This window comes from Triplophysa rosa, linkage group LG4 (genome assembly GCF_024868665.1).
Source record: "Triplophysa rosa linkage group LG4, Trosa_1v2, whole genome shotgun sequence".
NCBI lineage: Eukaryota > Metazoa > Chordata > Actinopteri > Cypriniformes > Nemacheilidae > Triplophysa > Triplophysa rosa.
In genome coordinates, this window is record NC_079893.1 from 23,712,056 (window position 1) to 23,730,969 (window position 18,914).

At 38.5% G+C, this 18,914-nt stretch overlaps 3 protein-coding genes and 3 non-coding genes across 11 annotated transcripts; 3 read left to right on the plus strand and 3 right to left on the minus strand.

Annotated features, from left to right (window-relative positions):
* The first annotated feature begins 109 nt into the window (after positions 1 to 109).
* dok1a (docking protein 1a) lies at positions 110 to 3,197 on the plus strand. 2 transcript variants are annotated; one of them, XM_057332813.1, is made up of 5 exons: positions 110 to 264; positions 1,165 to 1,464; positions 1,648 to 1,720; positions 1,829 to 2,001; positions 2,122 to 3,197. In XM_057332813.1, the coding sequence occupies exons 1-5, from the start codon at positions 208 to 210 to the stop codon at positions 3,034 to 3,036; spliced, it is 1,518 nt and encodes a 505-aa protein (XP_057188796.1). In that variant the 5' UTR covers positions 110 to 207; the 3' UTR covers positions 3,037 to 3,197. The 2 variants fall into 2 exon arrangements, with proteins under 2 accessions (XP_057188796.1, XP_057188798.1); XM_057332815.1 differs by having other exon boundaries at positions 110 to 259.
* A 2,821-nt stretch (positions 3,198 to 6,018) lies between these two features.
* Positions 6,019 to 11,687, plus strand: si:ch211-89o9.6 (zinc finger and SCAN domain-containing protein 4). 5 transcript variants are annotated; one of them, XM_057331686.1, is made up of 8 exons: positions 6,019 to 6,462; positions 6,569 to 6,663; positions 7,597 to 7,693; positions 7,897 to 7,997; positions 9,603 to 9,714; positions 9,845 to 9,921; positions 10,318 to 10,411; positions 10,560 to 11,687. In XM_057331686.1, the coding sequence occupies exons 1-8, from the start codon at positions 6,177 to 6,179 to the stop codon at positions 11,453 to 11,455; spliced, it is 1,758 nt and encodes a 585-aa protein (XP_057187669.1). In that variant the 5' UTR covers positions 6,019 to 6,176; the 3' UTR covers positions 11,456 to 11,687. The 5 variants fall into 5 exon arrangements, with proteins under 5 accessions (XP_057187669.1, XP_057187671.1, XP_057187666.1 ...); XM_057331688.1 differs by having other exon boundaries at positions 10,348 to 10,411; XM_057331683.1 differs by having other exon boundaries at positions 9,842 to 9,921; positions 10,560 to 11,686.
* A 166-nt stretch (positions 11,688 to 11,853) lies between these two features.
* Positions 11,854 to 11,926, plus strand: trnak-cuu (transfer RNA lysine (anticodon CUU)). Its single transcript has one exon. It is a non-coding gene; the product is annotated as a tRNA-Lys (tRNA).
* A 259-nt stretch (positions 11,927 to 12,185) lies between these two features.
* On the minus strand, positions 12,186 to 12,257 carry trnam-cau (transfer RNA methionine (anticodon CAU)). Its single transcript has one exon. It is a non-coding gene; the product is annotated as a tRNA-Met (tRNA).
* Positions 12,258 to 12,551: 294 nt separating this feature from the next.
* On the minus strand, positions 12,552 to 12,623 carry trnae-cuc (transfer RNA glutamic acid (anticodon CUC)). The gene has a single exon. It is a non-coding gene; the product is annotated as a tRNA-Glu (tRNA).
* Positions 12,616 to 18,272, minus strand: tmem132a (transmembrane protein 132A). Its single transcript, XM_057331764.1, has 10 exons — positions 18,069 to 18,272; positions 17,763 to 17,975; positions 16,837 to 17,348; positions 16,602 to 16,748; positions 16,312 to 16,507; positions 14,483 to 14,626; positions 14,196 to 14,398; positions 13,883 to 14,108; positions 13,605 to 13,796; positions 12,616 to 13,526 (listed from the first exon to the last, which is right to left on the minus strand). The coding sequence occupies exons 1-10, from the start codon at positions 18,270 to 18,272 to the stop codon at positions 12,750 to 12,752; spliced, it is 2,814 nt and encodes a 937-aa protein (XP_057187747.1). The 3' UTR covers positions 12,616 to 12,749.
* Between the last annotated feature and the right edge of the window lie 642 nt (positions 18,273 to 18,914).

Sequence of the window (18,914 nt, forward strand, 5' to 3'; positions counted from 1 at the left end):
TTAGCTTGAGATCATTCACTTGCCAAACTTTTCTGACAAACCGATACATTTTTCTCTTTGAAAGGTGGAGTCTTTGTTTGCACATACACAACCTCGTGTAACAGACTCAGTATTAACAGGTTTCAGGAGGACACACACTGCTCTTGTGAAAGAATAAGCTTCTTTATTTACAAGAGACTTTTGTCATAGAGGAATATAACAACAGAAATGAATGCTTGTAGGAAACAAGGTGAAGTTTACCTACAGCACCAGAAACATGGTGAGGTAAGGATTCATGTTGTCATTTATTTTCTGTTATTGAAAACGGGCAGAGATGTACTTTTCGAAATGTCTAATTTATTTTCAGTGTATTTGTATAACTATTGTAATTTATAGCAAACAGTTTGTCATGACTTTTAAGTCATTATTATATGGCTAGCTGCCCTGTTGAAAAAAAAAGCATGTGCTGGGTTAGGTATGTTTTGATGCTGGTTTGACAGTGAGGCAACATCAAGCAGGCTGTACTACAGGTCGATATGATTTTATATTTGATGGTATTAGCTTTGATTTTATCAAGCTGCTTTTTTTTTCAAAGTTGCTTTTTGCTTAAGTTTAATGGCCAAATGGTCTGGTATGAAGTTAAGCACTGGTATGAGATGGGTGGAACGAAATTGCCTCTACAAGTTGAAACTTGGCACATTCCATTGACTAAAGACACTCCTCATGAAAGCACACTGGTGCACCTACACTTGCTGTAGGCCATGCCTTAAACACACACACAATACATGTGAGGTAAATGTGGGATGGGATGGGCTGAGTGAGTAATCTACTTGCGTCTGCACCTCCAGTGTGAGGTCACTATTTGCTTACGTAAGCATTTTAATGGCTTGCGGTTTCTTCATAACTTGTATCAGCAGTGTTGAGCCAGAGGCTAAATCCTCTAAAAGGACACAAATCTTACTGCGCATATTAAAGGAACAGTTAACCCAAAAATGAAAATTTACTCCTCGAGTTGTTCCACATCATTTCTTTGTTCTGATAAACCAACACAGTCTCAAGAGAATTCGTGTCATTGTCACGAACTGTAATCTATTAATTCGTGTTCATAACACGAATTTACCCCTTTTTTCAGCTAGACCTTTTTTCCCAGATTAACCCTATTTTACTTCGATATGTGATCAACAGAAGTGGAAGCGATATTGGCTGGCTCTTCGTCCGGCAAGCTCGCAGAGCGTCGCACGGTTAGAACTGTCAGAGACTGTTCACGAACGCTCAACAGTGGTGGTCAAACGCCATCCAGAGAGAAAAGTCATATGTCTGTCTGACTGCGTGAGTGTCGTCAAACTGCCCCCTCATGCGGAGGCTTGTCCGGGAGACAACATGGCTGCCTTTTGCGTGGAGACGGCGCGCAAGAAGCTGGTATTTGCGGCAGAGAGACAAAGCTGTGGAGAATGGGTGGAGATGATTTGTAACATTGCTTTTCAGGTGAGGTTCTAAAAGTTGTGTTTGAGAAATGATCCAAAAATGCTTTTTTTGTCTATATGTACAGTTGCATGTAATACATTAAAAGGTTGTGTGCAAGAAATTATTAGAATGGCAAAATGCAAACAATCCTTTGCTGTGCTTCTTGTCTTCTGGTATTCCCAAGTTTCCCTTTTTTTATTGCAGAAACACAATAATATCAGCACACAGCACGTCCCTCTTATGGAGGACAATCAGATCTACATGTCTACAGAACAACGTGAGACCACATAGTATTTTTTACATTTCTACAATCTAGCAAAAGCACTGTGACACCTTCTGTACACTTACCTGCTTCATAACAATTATTTGACATTTTTCATTTAAGTGAGCACATTCAAAGTGGTCTTGCTGCCGACCGAGGCATCAGTTCGTTGTTGTCTGAAGGGACAGTACTGGCTGCTAGCTGATGAGGACGTGCTGGTACTTCAAGATCCCGAGACCAAAAGGACTGTAATGGAGTGGCCATACGCATTGCTGCGGCGCTACGGGCGAGATAAGGTCAGTAAAAACCATGATGAACTCAGCATTCGCAATAGATTTTATAACATTATTACTGAACATAAAGAATAGGCTTCTAGAAAGTTTTTCTTAAATGAAGATTTTTGTTTTCCATTCTAGATGCTGTTTTCTATAGAGGCAGGGCGACGCTGTGAGTCAGGACCTGGAACGTTCAACTTTGAGACGAGACAGAGCAATGACATTCTCCACCTTATTGAGTCAGCAATCAGCCAACAGAAGAGTCTGACGGTTACCAGAGGCAAGCAGTCACCGCACTCCCCGCGTTCCCGTTCACCTCGCTCGCCCCTGCCCAAACGCCCTCAGAGCTATATTGAGAGCAACGGCAGCCCCGATCGAATTGAAATAAGCGAGAGTGTGTACTCCAAATCGGCAGATGCTCTTGACATTCTTGTACACACGACACCTGCCAGTCCTATTGGCTTAACAGAACCTGTAAATGCAAAATCTGCAGACTCTTCAAGCTCCTCTAAAAGCACACACTCTGATCCTGGTGGCAGCGCTTGCTTCATCGAGCCTGTGTATATGGATCCTATTGCGTTAATTGGAAAACATGAGCCTGTGTATGCACAGCCAGGAGAAGTTATCAAATCCCATCAAACTATAAAGAAAGATGAGTCCACACTTCAGACTAGCCTCCAGTTTCCAGATTATTCAGAACCAGTGTATTCTGACCCCGTTGATGTAATTCGCTCTTGCCCAAACCCTGCCGAAACAGTGCACATTCAACTTGCCAAAGCAGCTTCTAACAATGGCAAACAGCAAGAAGCGGTGTACTCTGAGGTGTATGACCATGTCAAACTAAACTTGGATGGTAAAAAAGCAAACCAGAGCATTAGTGAGCCGATATATAGTGTACCTGAGATTGTTACAAACCTAAACCAAAACTCACTGCCTGATAGGATCGAAGTGATCTACAGCACAGTTAACAAACCACCGAAAACTCCTCAGGATCTCCAGGAGAAGAGACAGTGCCAAACACCAGAGATCGTGTATGAAGACCTTGGGATGATTTAAATAAGCCAGTAATATACCTTATCTTCACAAGCAAGTTGCTCTTGGTGATGTAGCATGTAGTTGTTCATAGCTATTAGATTTTTTTCAATATATTTAATTTATTTATCCATTCTGCCAGATGTAATTAAATAATAAAGCAATTTAGGCCTTGTTTTTAGTCATTATCTATTTTAGTAACACTGATACACATCATGCAAGTTCCTGTAGCTCAACTGGTATAGAGAGCATTTTAAGATTTCCGGTTCCATCGCCCCAAAGTCTTTGTTTTTTTTTTAATAGGTTTTTGGTAAATCGCCTATAATAAGGTCTGTGGCCAACAAAACCTCTAAATATGTTCAATTTTATTAATCTGTAAAATTATCTTGATAGACAAAACGTGTAAACATCATGAATATTTGTTAATCACAGATAATTTTTTGCGATCTTCCGTAAATCAATGCATAGGCTTTCGGTCGAGGGAAGCGTGGCTCTTACTTACCGGGTTAGCCTACAGAAATACGTCATCTCTGAGCCACTCCATTAGCAAGATGGCGCTAGCAATGCCAAGGTCATGTGATCAATTACATTTACAGTGCCCCACTATTATTGGCACCTTTGGTAAATATGAGCAAAGAAGGCTATAAAAATAAATCTACATTGTTTCTCCTTTTGATCTTTTATTTAAAAAAATCTACAATATTCCAACATTTCTTTAAAGTAAATTTGAAGTGGGGGGAATATCACATTATGAAAAAAAATTCTCTAATACACCCTGGTCACAATTATCGCCACCCTTGTATTCAAAACTTTCTGCAACCTCCATTTGCATGAAAAACAGCTTTGAGTGTTTTCTTTTATGTCTGACGAGGTTTGAGAATATATGGCAAGTCATCCGAGTCCATTCCTTCATACAGAATCTCTTAAGATCCTTCAAATGTTGGTGCTCTCTTATCTTCAGTTCATCCCACTCATTTCCTATAGTGCTCAGGTCAGGGAACTGGGATGGCTATGGCAGGATCTTGATTTTGCGTTCAGTGACACATTTTTTTGTTGATTTTGATGTTTATTTTGAACCAATGTGCCGATGGAAGATTTAACCACGACCCATTATAATATTTCTAGCAGAGCAAGTCAGGTTTTGATTTTTTTTATCTGTTGGTATTTGATATAAAACATGATGCCATGTATCTGAACAAGATGTCCAGGACCGGGTATAAAAGTAGGTTCACAACAATAAAGATCTGGCGACATATTTAACTGTGGACATGGGGCATTTTTTTATCCCTGTGTGCACCAAACCTATCTTTTGTTATCTCTGCCCAGAAAACTCTTTTTCATTTCATATGGCCATAGAACCCAGTCCTGGTTGAAGTTCCAGTATGGCAGATTAATATGGTGGAGTTTGTTTTTGAATGAGAGCAGAAGATTGGTTTCTTGAACAGTGTCCCAAACAACTTGTGGTGATGGAGGTGGCCACTCAAATTCTTCTCCTCGCTGTGCATTGAGACAATATAGACACACATCCTGTTTCAAGCTGATTTTCAACTTCTCCAGTCCATTAAAACTTCTTGATCATTGCCCTGATGTTGGAAATGAGATTTTTTTTCCTATTTCCTTAAAGCCATTTTGTATTTTGTGTAGCTCAACAGAACTGTTTTGCACATCAGAACCATATTCTTTGGTTTTATCCATTGTGATAAATGATTAAGGGGGTTTGGGCTTTGTGTTACTAATATTTATTCTCCTGTGCAACAAGAACTCATGACTGGACAACATCATGTTTCTAGTCACCTTGGTGTGCTAAGAAAATGTAAATATTAATGGGAATATACTTGGGAGATATTTTACTCATAAGAATTTCTAAGGGTGCCAATAATTGTGACCAGGGTGCATTAGACAAAACATTTTTTTCATAATGTGATATTCCCCCCACTTCAAACTGTTTTACTTTAATGAAATGTTGGAATATTGTAGATTTTTTTAAATAAAAGATCAAAAGAACAAACTGTAGATTTATTTTTACAGCCTTCTTTGCTCATATTTACCAGTAATAGTGGAGGGCACTGTACATTTACATTTACGCATTTGGCAGACGCTTTTACCCAAAGCGACTTACATTGCATTGTACTATACAATTCCCAAGAAACTGAAAATGTATATTCCTTAAATGTAGCCTACTGTCTGTAAATTGCTCTGGATTACATTTACATTTTCTACATTTTCCACCGGATAAAAAGTGTCTGGGAAATACATCATGAAAAATGTATTTTGTGTAATATTGTGCCAAAATATGTTTTATTTTTTATCTCTTGTTTTTAACTAAACATTACAGGGATACTTCACCCAAAAATGAAAACAATGTTGTAATTTACTCACCTTCGAGTCTGATGAACACAGAGAAAGATATTCGGAAGAATGCTTATAAACAGACAGATTTTGCCCCCCATTGACTCCCATAGTAGGAAAAATTACATTTTGAAGAATGTACAGCAAACGGTTCTGGGGCACTTTTGACTACCATTGCATTTTTTCCTACTATGGTAGTCAATGGGGGGTAAAATCTGTCTGATTATAAGCATTCTTCCGAATATCTTCCTCTTTGTTCATCAGAACAAATAAATGTATACCGATTTGGAACAACTCGAAGGTGAGTAAATGATGACAGAACTTTCATTTTTGGGTGAAGTATATCCCTTTAAACATTTTTCTTTCAAAAACCTCTGAGTTTAATCCAAAGATGTTACATGTAACATTAAGTATGTGTATGAATAAAATATTGTTATATTGAAAGTGTCTTTTGCAGAAAACGGTGGTTTCAAACACAGCTCAAATCTCGGAAATTCTTCTGAATAATAAATGAATTAATTAATTTACCAAGGTTATTAATTCATTTATCGGTCTAAATGTATTGCTTACACAGCTCTTACATGCAAATTCAGAACAGAAAATCAGCGTGCGCTGTATCACAGTCATTATGGCTTCTACGTCACTACTACTGACCGGAAGTGCTCTGCGATGTTTATTGTTTAGCCTGGGCAAGTGATTCCATTCTAGCACAAATTTCAGAGATCTTTTTTAAATATCAAATATTTTTTTGTAGCATTTTCGCGTAGCCCTAACACGTTATCTGAGACGTCGTGCGGGAATTTAAAACATTAGCCATGGCAAACCGCATCGCTTTCCAGACACAGTTAGCTTCCATTATGGAGGTGCTTGCGAATGCAGCCGTGGCTGAGATATGTAAACTCGTAGACGACGACTATGCTGTTATAAACCTGCAGATGACTCAATGCCAGCGTGAAAACAAAGCCATGAAGAGAAAGCTTCATATACTGGAGCTAAAGATGGCACGGGGGTCGGCGGAGAGGAGGATTAGCGCACTGAATCGCGGTAACAGGGTTCAAGTCAGCGCCGCTTTGTCATACAAATTCAGGAACCAAACAAACGGTGGGTGACGAATAGACGTTGTGTGATGCTTATAGCCCGTAGTGTCTCTGTCAAAACAATAAGCTATAAAGTTGTTATGTTGTTTCTATTGTTTTTACACACCCAGTCTCGTATGAAGCCCCGTTTAACACAGGATTGTGGAGAGGCGGAGGTACAGACTCGACTGGTCAGCAGAAGACTGTTACAAACAATAACAGAACGGTAGGTAAGCTCAAGCTGTTGATTTTACGATAACTCGATTAACCGTAATCGTGACGTTTTCTATTTTTGGAGGCTATAAAAAATTCAGAGATAGCTAAAGGTACTATCATTTACTAAAACTACTATTAAATAAATAACTATATTATATTCTAAATATAAGTTGTACTTAAAAAAAGAACGATTACTATTTATGTGTGCCTTTTTAAGCTCTTATAGACCACTTTGGATGACGTAATTGAACAAAATACAACAAACCGAATATTTATAACCAATTTAAAATGTTAAACAGATATCTACATTATATATGTAAGGTAAAAAATACTGCTAATAAATAAAAACTAAAATCGGAAGTGCTTCTGGACCAGTGTTTATATCTTGCGAAGTGGTCTATAATTTGTAAAAAGTCTAAATATTCAAAAATGTTATCACAAGGCAAGACTAATTTAAGTGAAATACAAAAAATGCTTATAATAAAAAAAGGTTATTTAAAGCCGCAATCTGTAATGGTTTACTAAACATTTACCAAGTACATAAATAACTATCGACACTATTACCGTGCCCTGATTTGCAACAGTAAGCTTTAAATTATGATTTATAAGTTGAGTTGTCAGGTGCAATTTTGCTGAAAATGTCAGTTTGATGTCATTTGACTTAAACCCATGTAAAGTACATAAAGTAACCTTCAAGCATAGGTGGTGATATAGAGGCAAAAGTTACGGATAGCAGCTTTAAATTGGACAAAACGTATTTATTTTAAGCAAACACGTACTGCTAAAAATAGACTGAATGAACAATAGGTCACTTTGGATAAAATCATCTGGCAAATGCATATATTTATTAATAATGTGCAAACCTTATAAATCTAAAATGCAGTTTTTCATCATTGCTGTACACAAGATATCTTGACGTGTTATATCTTTTCCTCCATGATAGGTTGAAGATCCAGTAGTATCTGAAGTTAACACAGTACTGATAAAGGAGGAGATGTTTGAGGAGAACCAACTACAGCCGAGACTTTTCATCAGAGATGGTGAGTGGATGGAAGCATATTTAATTCAACAGCTAAACAAGTTGGTCGTTATAATTATTACCAAGTAGCATCGCATTATCTTTTGTCCATTTACCGTATTATACAATACCACAAGTCATAACTGATGTTAAAAAATTTGGTGTTTGAAATTGGGTTAACATCAACACATCTTAACATTTGTTTGTACGCTGTTTCTCTTTCAGGACTTCCACAGACTTCACAGGCTAGAGTGGCAGATTTTGGTGATCACATGGTGACAGATGAGTCAGATCAGGTGTCTGGGGTACAGCAGCATATTTTGGAGGTCAGTGGATCTGACACTGCGCTTAAATCTGAGCCAGAGTTTGAAAGTGTTAAAGGGAAATCCCAAGAGCTCATAGAATTAAATGCCGAAGCAAATTGTGAAAAATCCAGTCCTATGAAGAAATATTTAATGCAAGGCAGTGACAATGTAGACTTGCAGCAGCCTTCTTGTGCGTATGTGAGCAACGCAAGACCGACTGAGAGTCAGATCGCAGGTCCTGTACAGCATTCAGAGGTCATAGAAGTTGACTCTGCAGAGGAAGGAGAAGAGATTTCTGTGTGGCCTAACAAAGTAAGGGAACGCCAGACGTCGTGTGTTTATCCACCTTACAGGAGGGAGGAATATCAGGATGGCGGTGCCTTCATGTCTTTCTCCAATCTGCCCCTGTTGCCAAGTGACTTTACAGCTGTAGCATCCACATCTTCGAAAAATCAAGGGACGTCCAGCCATGTCCGAGATGTCAGCCTCGACCAACAAAGAGCCTGTCGGACAAAACATGACAAAGTGCGTAATGAGAAACTATTTGCCTGCACATACTGTGGCAAAGTTTTTAATCGTCCCAAAAAGGTGGTGATTCACCAGCGGATTCACACGGGCGAAAAACCATTCAAGTGTAACACGTGTGGGAAGCTCTTTGCAGAGGCAGGAAACCTTAGAAAACACCAAAAGGTCCACACAAGAGAACGGCCATGTAGTTGTTCCCTGTGTGGGAAGACGTTTGCCTGGATACGGAACCTCAAAAACCACCAGCAGAAGTATCATTCTGATATGTTAATGACAGATGAACTGGTGTCTTAAGCGGGAATCAATAACTGATTAAGATCATTTATTAAAGGTTAGAGATAATATGAATGCAGAAGATGTGAACTACTAATCCATTTCCATTTACGCATTTGGCAGAAGCTTTTATCCAAAGCGACTTAACATTGCATGATACTATACATTTGTGTTTGAGTATGTGCAATCCCTGGTATCAAACTTGTGACCTTAGCGTTGCCATGCTCTAACCACTGAGCTACAGGAAAGCAATAATAATTGCTTAATCTCTTAGATTAAATGTTACTTGCATTATACAATTTGTGTTGGTTTTGACCTATATGGGTCAAAGTTCTGTATAACTTGTAAAATCACCCAATGCGCATTCTGTGGTTTTCTGTATGAGAATACAATGTCAAGCAACTCTGCTATATTTAACGTATTTAACATGTTTAAATAAACATTTCTGCACCTATCGTGTGTTCTTTTTTATGAGTAGTTATATCCGTGTAATTTTTTTTATCCAAAGTTCTCTATATATTTTCTCTTTAAATTCAATACATTGTCATTTATAAACACAACTATTAATAAATCCTGCTTAAATCCATACTGCTCAACAATGACGTACATTAAAGTAATAGAAAATGTGTGCAGTTGTATTTATTTATTGAACAAAATATTAAACCTATATAAAATCTAGCCTTCAACTTTATAACCTTATTATTTATAACTTGCCTCTATATCCATATTATAGTTATTTGAAGATCTCTATATTTAAATGAATTCCCTAATGTTCCATGTACCAGCAAGGGTCATGTTGTAACACAAGTCCTTGTTTCATGTGTTCAGCAGCAAAAGGAAGATGGAGATGGGGAACCAGCAACATTAGTTCTAAAGAAGGATCTGAACAACCAGTGGGAAGAAAGCCAGAAACAAGAGCCCATAATGATGGTGCATGATGGTGAGTTGATGCTCAATTCTATATAAGCTGCAAGGATAGTGTTATTACTTACTGTTATTACTGTCAAGAAATGATATATCAAAATGACTTAAGCGAGCGTTCGCTCTTATTTTCTGTTTTTTTTTAGTAGAGTCAGATACAGACATTTGTAGCAGAACACTTTCTACCTCACCAACCAAAAACACAGTGACGCTTGGAGCGGAGAAGGTTTGTTATTCACAATTTATTGGTAAAGACGAAAAATGGCTAAGTAATCTGAAATGGACATATCCCTTATGCACAGCTTAGTTACATTTATATTTTATTTTTGACAAGGTAACAGTTTGTCAACAGTTACTTGACTGTTGATCGTCTTGCAAAACTTGAACACCTGTGCACAAAGCATCACAGTCTAAAATCATTTGTTAAAGGGATAGTTCACCCAATAATGAAATTTCAGTCATCATTATTCACACACTTGTCATTTCAAACTGGTATGACTAACGTTCTTCTGCAGAACACAAAAGGAGATATTTTGAAGAATTATGGAAACGTCAGAGGGTAATGCTGTACCGTGGTGTTATTTTGTTTTATTTTTAAAACGCATTGTTATTTTGTTTCCAGCTTGTAGATTTGGATTTTTCCCATTTGCAGGAAAATGGATTTGATAGATGCCAGAAGACCGACATCTCACCATCAATTGAAGTAGAGATACAGGGTAACTGAATAGTTGCGAATTAAGAAGTTGTTTGGTTTACTCCATTCACTTTTTCTTTACTAATTGTAAGATACATAATAGATAATGAGTGCCCTAAAATGATCTTATCTTAATGATTAAAAAATGTTTCTCAATTCATTCACCACAGATGTTATGGAATCCAGTAGTTCCAAGCAGTACCGGTACCACACATCTGCTGTTGGACCCAGCAAACCTCTAACAGGAGAAAAACCATCCTACATGAACTCAGGACACAAGGGAGCAGTGAACAGCAGTACCTTACCCACAAACCAGCCTATACTCAGCAGAGAAAAGATCGGAACAAACTGTTTGTATGAAAGACCAGCAGAGCATAAAGATCGCTTCACACGCTGGAACTCAGAGACCGCCAGCTCCTCATCCTGCTGTTATACAAAAGACTCTAACCAAGATCAAGACTGTGTGCTAGTTCAGTCAGAGCCTGTATTATCAGTCAGAGGCTCGAAAGGTAGATTAAAAGGACCATTATCTTCCCGAACCCATTGTGTTAGAAATGCAGACGCACCAGAAGGGCCCATCAGAGAAAAAGAAACATGGAATCAAGGTTATATTTTAAAGCACAGTCAATCTGAACTGTCAGGCCACATCAGTAGGCCAGAAGGAGTTCAGGTAGAAACGGCAGGTACAACAAACCCCTCGTATTTTAACAATACAAGTACCCAAATAATGCCTAGTTTTTCCCAGCCTGGTGTTTCTCTCGCTGGAATGAATCTTCCACCACACATAGAGAAAGATAAGCGAAAAGGCTACATTTGTAAATTCTGTGGAAAAGCCTTCGCTGGGATGTCCAATGTTGTGGCCCACCAGCGGGTTCATACAGGGGAGAAGCCTTTTAAGTGTGATATTTGTGGGAAGTTATTCACAGAAGCAGGTAACCTGAAAAAACACCAGAGAGTTCACACAGGAGAAAAACCATATATATGTAACCGCTGCGGGAGGCGATTCGCCTGGATCTGCAACCTGAAAACGCATCAACAGTCAGCCGCCTGTGGAGGTGTCTCGTGAAGACATCTCGTGACATGCAGGGCTTCCCAACATACGCTTTTTTGTAAACCAACCATTGTTTAACAACTAGTGGCTTGGTGTTCATACTACGAAAATAAATGTGTAGCAAATTTTACACAAGAAGGCAGAAAGAAAAAAATGTTTTACTGTTCCACCATGTCCGTGAATTGTAATATTAAAGATGAACAGCTGGTGGTGCAAAAGCACAAATACACAGAAGCATGTTGTCTTTTGCATTGCATTGTCGTACTTGCTTAACGTGTAATTTTTAGTCTATGTTTAAACCTGATAGTTACGTTATTTATAATGCAATATACACACATATATATATATATATATAGCTTTAGCTTTACAACAGGAATCAGGTGTTACGAGTTTGGCAGAGGCCTTTGTCAGCAGCCCGGCTAGCTCAGTCGGTAGAGCATGAGACTCTTAATCTCAGGGTCGTGGGTTCGAGCCCCACGTTGGGCGCATACACTTTTCACCAGTAGTTTTGTCGGAAAAACAGTTTTCAACACGATCGTCTGAAATACGATAGCTGGTAAACGGCAAATAGATACATTTTGATTGACATCTGTGTTAAATAACTTTTTCTGCAATTCTTTTTAAGTGGTATTCTAAATTACACTGGAAGTCAGACTTTGCAGATACAGAAAGGCACTGTTATTTCCTGCAAAATGTACATTCAGAAAAAAATTGCGTTGACATCTGGTTAATCGTGAAAAATGCTTAGCAGAGGATGGTTTCGATCCATCGACCTCTGGGTTATGGGCCCAGCACGCTTCCGCTGCGCCACTCTGCTAGTTGCACACACGTGGTGCAGAATTTGTATAGCCCGATTATTAAATGTGGTTACGATTAGTGTGGATTGACATTTATTTTCTGTTCTTTATAAAACTGTTTGAGTTCATTGTCAATTTTAATGCATATACTTTACATGTGTTTTTAACATTATATGCCTCCTTGGGTACTCTGGTCTGTTATCGTTCTTGGAGCTATTATAGGAAGCATAGTTAAAAAGATGTATGTGGTGCTGAATTTGAACAAGATGAAAAAATAAACATAACTCAGGCAATCAAAATGGGAAAAAGTCACGTTCCCTGACCGGGAATCGAACCCGGGCCGCGGCGGTGAGAGCGCCGAATCCTAACCACTAGACCACCAGGGACTGCTACTTCAGTTATTTGATTAGGTAGCCTGTTTTGTGCTGTTTATTTAGCCTAGGTAAATAAAATTATTCAATTCATCTTTTTGAAATAAAAAGTAATTTCCACTGTCATTACTGATCATCACTTCATTGAACGGTTTTCTCTTTTTCTCCCTCTTCTTGCTCTTCTCCAGTTTCTTCATTCTCCAAACTGTCATTTGCATTTCTCTCTTGTGTTCCTCTGGTCCACTGTTTTTTCAATGCACATGGCAGGCAGTTAATGAGGAAAAGGAGACAGGAGAGACAAAGAAGGGAAAGTACAGCTCCAATGCCAATCTCTACTTGTCTATCAACAGTTTTCATATCTTTCCTCTCTTTTTCGACACCAGGAGAGAAGTACACTGCACTATCCTCATGATTGGGGATCAGAACCGCCTGCTCCAAGTCATTTTCTTTAAACATATAGTTTTCATCACCACCATCGTAATCACGGGTGAAGTTTACAGCAATTTGATCATCTTCAAAATCCTCATACAAATTCTTATTTGAATCGACAAGCATATCAGTCACATCAAGCATCTCAAAGTTAGATTCCTCACTCTCTATCGACCAAGCATCCATGTTCAGGTTCACTCTTATCCAACCAGAACCTTTAGCCAGTCTTCTTGTTTTACTTCCTTCTTGGATAGTTTCCAGCTCTATGTGGTTAGATACTTGTTCACAGGTGGTGACCAGCAGCTCAGCTTTCACAAGAGGCCCTCCGCCATCACCTTGCGCCAGAATGCGCTGGAATGGAGCAAGTGTCACGGTAACCACAGAATCAGCCAATGAGGACAGCCGGAGAGAATAGGGGATGCCAGTAAATGCTGATACTAATATGGCGGTGTCATCGGAAAACTGGATCCAAACACTGATGGACGCTTCCTTAAACATTAGAGTAAAGAGAATGGGAATACATATTAAAACAAGCTGTTTCAAGAAGCAGAAACAGTATGTACTTACTTGCCCATGATTGTACAATGAGTTGTGAGCAATGACTGTTGCTGTGACAATAGAGGGATGAGATGGACTGAGATTCACTGACAGGCCAAGTCCTCCCACCAACTGAACCGAGAGGTCACCAGGAGACACGGGTTCAGAGGTCACAGTAAGATCGGCACTTCCAAGGATGCCGTCCCACTGACTTGATATTACCTTGAAAAAAGAAAGTTACACAATGATTTTAAGAAAAAGTGAGAAACCAAGAAGGAACCTTTTTAATAATAAATTCAGATACCAACATATACTGAAGTAATTCCAGGATTCAGGCCAACCAGATACTTTTGCTTATCAAGAGCCGCAATCTGTGTGTTTTCTATCCTCAGCCAATCTCTGATGAGTTCAGTCACATCCACAAACCAATCAGGTGATCCGAGCAAGTAAGTGGGTTGGCCTCCTTGAGCTCCTGATTGGGCACTGAATCGTGCCAAAATCTGTATGGTGGATCTTTGATAAACTGGTGTGCACCTAGGAAAGTATTATAAAAAATGTGAAAGGAGAAAGAGAAAATTGTATTTATCAATGCCATCACGCTATGCATAAACACTGGCATACCCGTTCTCGCTGTAGTAGCTCCAACCTTCAATAGGACTTAGGACAGAGTCAGAGAGAGACACTCGAAGAGGAACCACCGGAGCCCACACAGCCATGCACAAAGAGCTACTAAATATTCCTAAAGAAAACTCCACCTCCACACAGATGCTGCCCATTCCTGATTCACTCCCATCCACAAAAAGCACAGAGCAGTCATGAGACACCTGTCAGGCAAAAGTAGAGACACTGAACGTATGGAAAGTAGCAAAGGAGGAAACAACCGCATTGATACAGTAAACGGTCATTACCTTGACAATGTGTTCACTGGCTGAATGACACTTCACTGCTGAGGTCACATCATATACTTTGCCATCTTGGCCCACTGCTAGGACAATGACAGGAAGTGACACAGGCTGACTTGTTAAGATGGCAGTGTTGATAATAGTGTTGCTCTGCCAATGTAAGGAAAAGCAAAACTTGAAAAACATTTCAGAAAGAAAAATCACAGGTGAGATCTGTTTATAAGATACTGTATTTCTCCTGAGAAAGAGCCAGAAATCATAAATGTCTGCAGAGTTTCAGAAGAGATCTCAACACTGTCACAAACTGTGCACAAATCTCTGTCAATATTATTGAAGATTTCAATATGAACTCAAACATTTTGCATTAAATGTACACCAATCCAGATGACTTTAAGTATTCTGTACAATGTACATTTTTTAATGCTCCATACTGCTAATGTTTTTTTTTTATAAATGTCTAATTTGTTTCAGATTTTATTTCTCTTATAAGCAATTTGAGGAGGAAAATTAGAGATAATAATACAACTCATATTTCTTGAGCTATGAAACAGCAACCTCTGAGCAATAACATTTTCCTCAGGGAAGTGGGTTTTGTACAGGGGCACTTATTTTGATGAGTCAAATTCATGTAAAAACTAGGGGTGTAAGGTGCGTACAAGGTGCGTGCATTAACATGACATCTGCATCTTTGCCATTCTTTGTTATAAATGCAACTCAATGTGACGCAGGAGCGATACAAGACCCTTCCCATCCACTGTAAAAAGTGTTCTCTGCGTTCACCCCTCGTCACACTGTTAACTAGTTGTATTGTTTACCTCCAGCTAAATGAAAGCACTTCACACCAATGACGGCATAATTAGAAAACGATCATGATTATATTGTAGCGCACAGAAATGTGTCATTCATGTTGAAGTGCTGTTTTTTTCGGAGTGTCTATTTACAGTATACACTATGTGGTGCTTAGAGCAGTGGTTCTCAAACTTTATCATTGTAAGGCCCCCTTTGTGTAGAGCGCATCGCTTTGCGGCCCCCCAAATAAAAGACTTATAATCTTAAATGTAACATTTTTATTTAAACAAAAACATTTTCGGTTATACAATGCTGAAACATCAATTCTTTTGTCTGGTGGTCTTATTTTTCTGATGTTTGATTGCATAAAATCTATGATCAATTTCTATATTTCATAAAATGCCACAAAATCTGTGGTCCCTGGATCCATCTCGGGGCCCCCAGTTTGAGAACTACTGGCTTAGAGAGTGCGGCTACATCCTCATTGGAGGTTAAGCCCCCCTAATAATAAATCGCCAATTTAATCGGTCAAGCAAGTCAACATTTTTACCTAATTACAGTAATTATATGATGTCGCGATTAATTAGGTTAATCTAATTCATCTCGAATTAATCACACATCAAATTTGACTGAAAAATGACCCACAAAAATAAATGAAATTCGTTATTAAGTGAACCAAACCATCTTGAATTTGATGGACATTCTGACTGCATGCTATCACACAGTTTTGTTGTCCTGCAGAATGTTCGTCTTCAGTCAGATGTGGTCAACTTTGATCATTTTGTCAAATAAATTGGATTAACACAGTAAATTAAGTTTAGTTGACTACATTAAAAAAAACATTTACAATGTAGAAATGACAGAAATGCAACATAATACACATAACTGTCTTCAGGGGTGTATAAAGACCTTACATAATGAAGCCTTATGTTTAATTACCTTAGAACGAGCTATTTCTATCTACATACACCACGGGTCCCCTTAGGCTACACTTTAAGACAGCACGTTTTTACAGTGTAGGGAAATAAACCATTTTTTTGTTATACCTCTGTGATGGGGGCAATCCCCACCACGTCTCTGTCGATAAAGGAGAAAAAGCTTGTGGCTGCCTCGTGTGGCGATGCCGCAGTCCTGCGACCAGAATACTCCACATACCAGCTAGCAGTGACAGTCATCGCTACTCCAAAGCTTCTGTGCAAACCCTCAAGTGTGAGACAAGCTAGTTGATGTACAGCAGAGACCCTGGAGAAAGTGAAAAGAGACATTTGGACAAAAATAAACAAACAAACTCACAAGTTATTAAATTACATTCTTTACTAAAGTAACTTATCTTTACCCAGTTTTAGGAGTGCCAGTCCTGTGGCTAATGATGGAAATAACATCATGTTTAGAACCTGTTGTCTTCTCTACGCTAACAGTCCACAGGTCAGAGTTTGTAACAGGGTGGACCACCAGAGACAACAAGCCTTTTTTCACTTTCAGTCTGAAAGAATTGGTGAACAGTGATTTACAATAAATACTTAAAATGTGATTTAAAATGGTTTGTTATGTCATGCCAATATTAACGTTACCTAAGAATTATTGACTCTCCATCAAGATTGTCCTTCAGGTTTACAGAGACTCTGATTGGCCGTCCCGCACGTACAGGCCCTTTGCTGTATAGAATTAGCACATTGGAATCCAACCACAGTTTCTCTTCAACTTGTCCATCTAAACACGCAGAGCTCTGTTTGATCTTGTTTGTCTCTGTCCTCTCTTCTTCAAGTCCCACAGGTCCAATGTAGTACATTTGTCTCTCTGACTGATGTAATACTTCCTCCACACACACGGGGGGTCCGGCTTTGAGGTTCGATACAATGCTGAAGGAATAGGAGTAGTAGAGATGAATTTTAATAGTTGGGATTCCAGATTTGGCCCTTAGCCCACTTGGCATATATTGATGCCATCTCCCACGCTTTCGAGAACGGTGTTTGCTCGAGTGATGTTGCTGAAAAGGCTGGTCCAGGTTTGGTTGAATGTTCTGGTAAGTCTCAAACCAGACGTCTGGAAGTATCAAAGTGACCACACACAGCCCCAAAGGTGGCTGCGAAAAGAAATAAAAATATATAAAATGGATGGAATTTTATACCTGCAGCAAATATGTTTTATGAAGTTGAACATTTTTAGAAAATGTGCAGAAGTGAATGGAGAAACAGAATTGAAAGCAGAATTTAACATATTACTTCAGAAATAAGTAACTTAATAAATAAATAAAAAATATACAGATTTTTCTGCATGTAATTAAAATGTATAAATAAATAAAAACGTCATTCATGTCATCATCAATTTATATCACCATTGTGCATTAGCCTATATTAACCTGGCTATAAAGTAGTATTTTAAATACTATATATAACATAGACAAAAATAATATATATATATATACTTTATAAGTTAATATAAAAAAAAGGTAATTTTGCCTAAATATTTCTTCATGAGTAAACCAACCAAGCAGTACCTGAGTGATGCAGGACGCTTTTTGCTCCTCAGTCTGTTTAAAAGCGCGAAGGGTAACACATGTGCCTTGGTTAGGATCACCCCTCATATGAAACAGCACTCGCACCTCATACCTGTTCCCTTCATCCCCCTTTCTCTCTTTCACAACAGTTTTAGAGAGGAGCGATGCAGAGAGAGATGGGGATAGTGGAGGAATGGGTTCAGACATCATCATCTGAAGAAAAGAAGTATATTGGCAGCTCACAAATAGATTCCAAAAAGTATCAGTTAAGATAAAAAATATGAATCACAATTAATCGTGATTTACCTGTGTGATGGAGTAAGAGCCAAATGATGCATGGAGAAGAGGTTTGGAGGCAGTTCCAGATGGAGGTATGAGAAGCAGGGTCTGGGTAGATGAGAACGGGCTGGAGTTGGTGAAAAGAAGGCCCAGATCAGCCTGAGAGAGGGGCAGAGACTGCCATGGGGAGGGTACAGTGACCCGGACTGGGAGGCCTGGGGAGGAAGGCATCTGACTATGGGCTTTCGACAGAGTTATAAAAAAACAAGTATTAGTTAAACAATTATTATTAAGAATTGCTTTGCTGTGTAAGAACAGTTTCCTTAAAGCGATAGTTCACTCAAAAATGAAAATTCTGTCATCATTTACTCACCCTCAAGTTGTTTCAAACCTGCATACACTTCTTTGTTCTGGTGAACACAAAGTTATATACACTGTAAAAAAAATCCCATAAAAAACGGATAAAGTACTGGCAGAAAATTACCAGAACATTTTCCTTTATTTTACAGACATTTCCGTTAATGCTCAAATATAATTTAATGCAGTGCAAAATGTAAAATACATGTAAAACAACAGTAAAAAATGAATACGGAAAATTCCTTCATGTTAATATATTGTGCCCTATTTTTACTGATTTTTTTTAGAGCGTAGTAGATTTTTTTTCCTAATGTAGTAGTCAATAGTGCCCCAGAACTATTTGATTACAAACATTCTTCCAAATATCTTTTTTATGTTCAGCAGAACAACAACATTTATACAGGTTTGAAACAACTTGAGGGTGAGTAAATTTTAAACCTTTAACTTTGACTTGAAATTTAAATGACGTTTTACAGTAAATAAATGCCTTTTGCTTGACAAGTCCACATTTTGCTA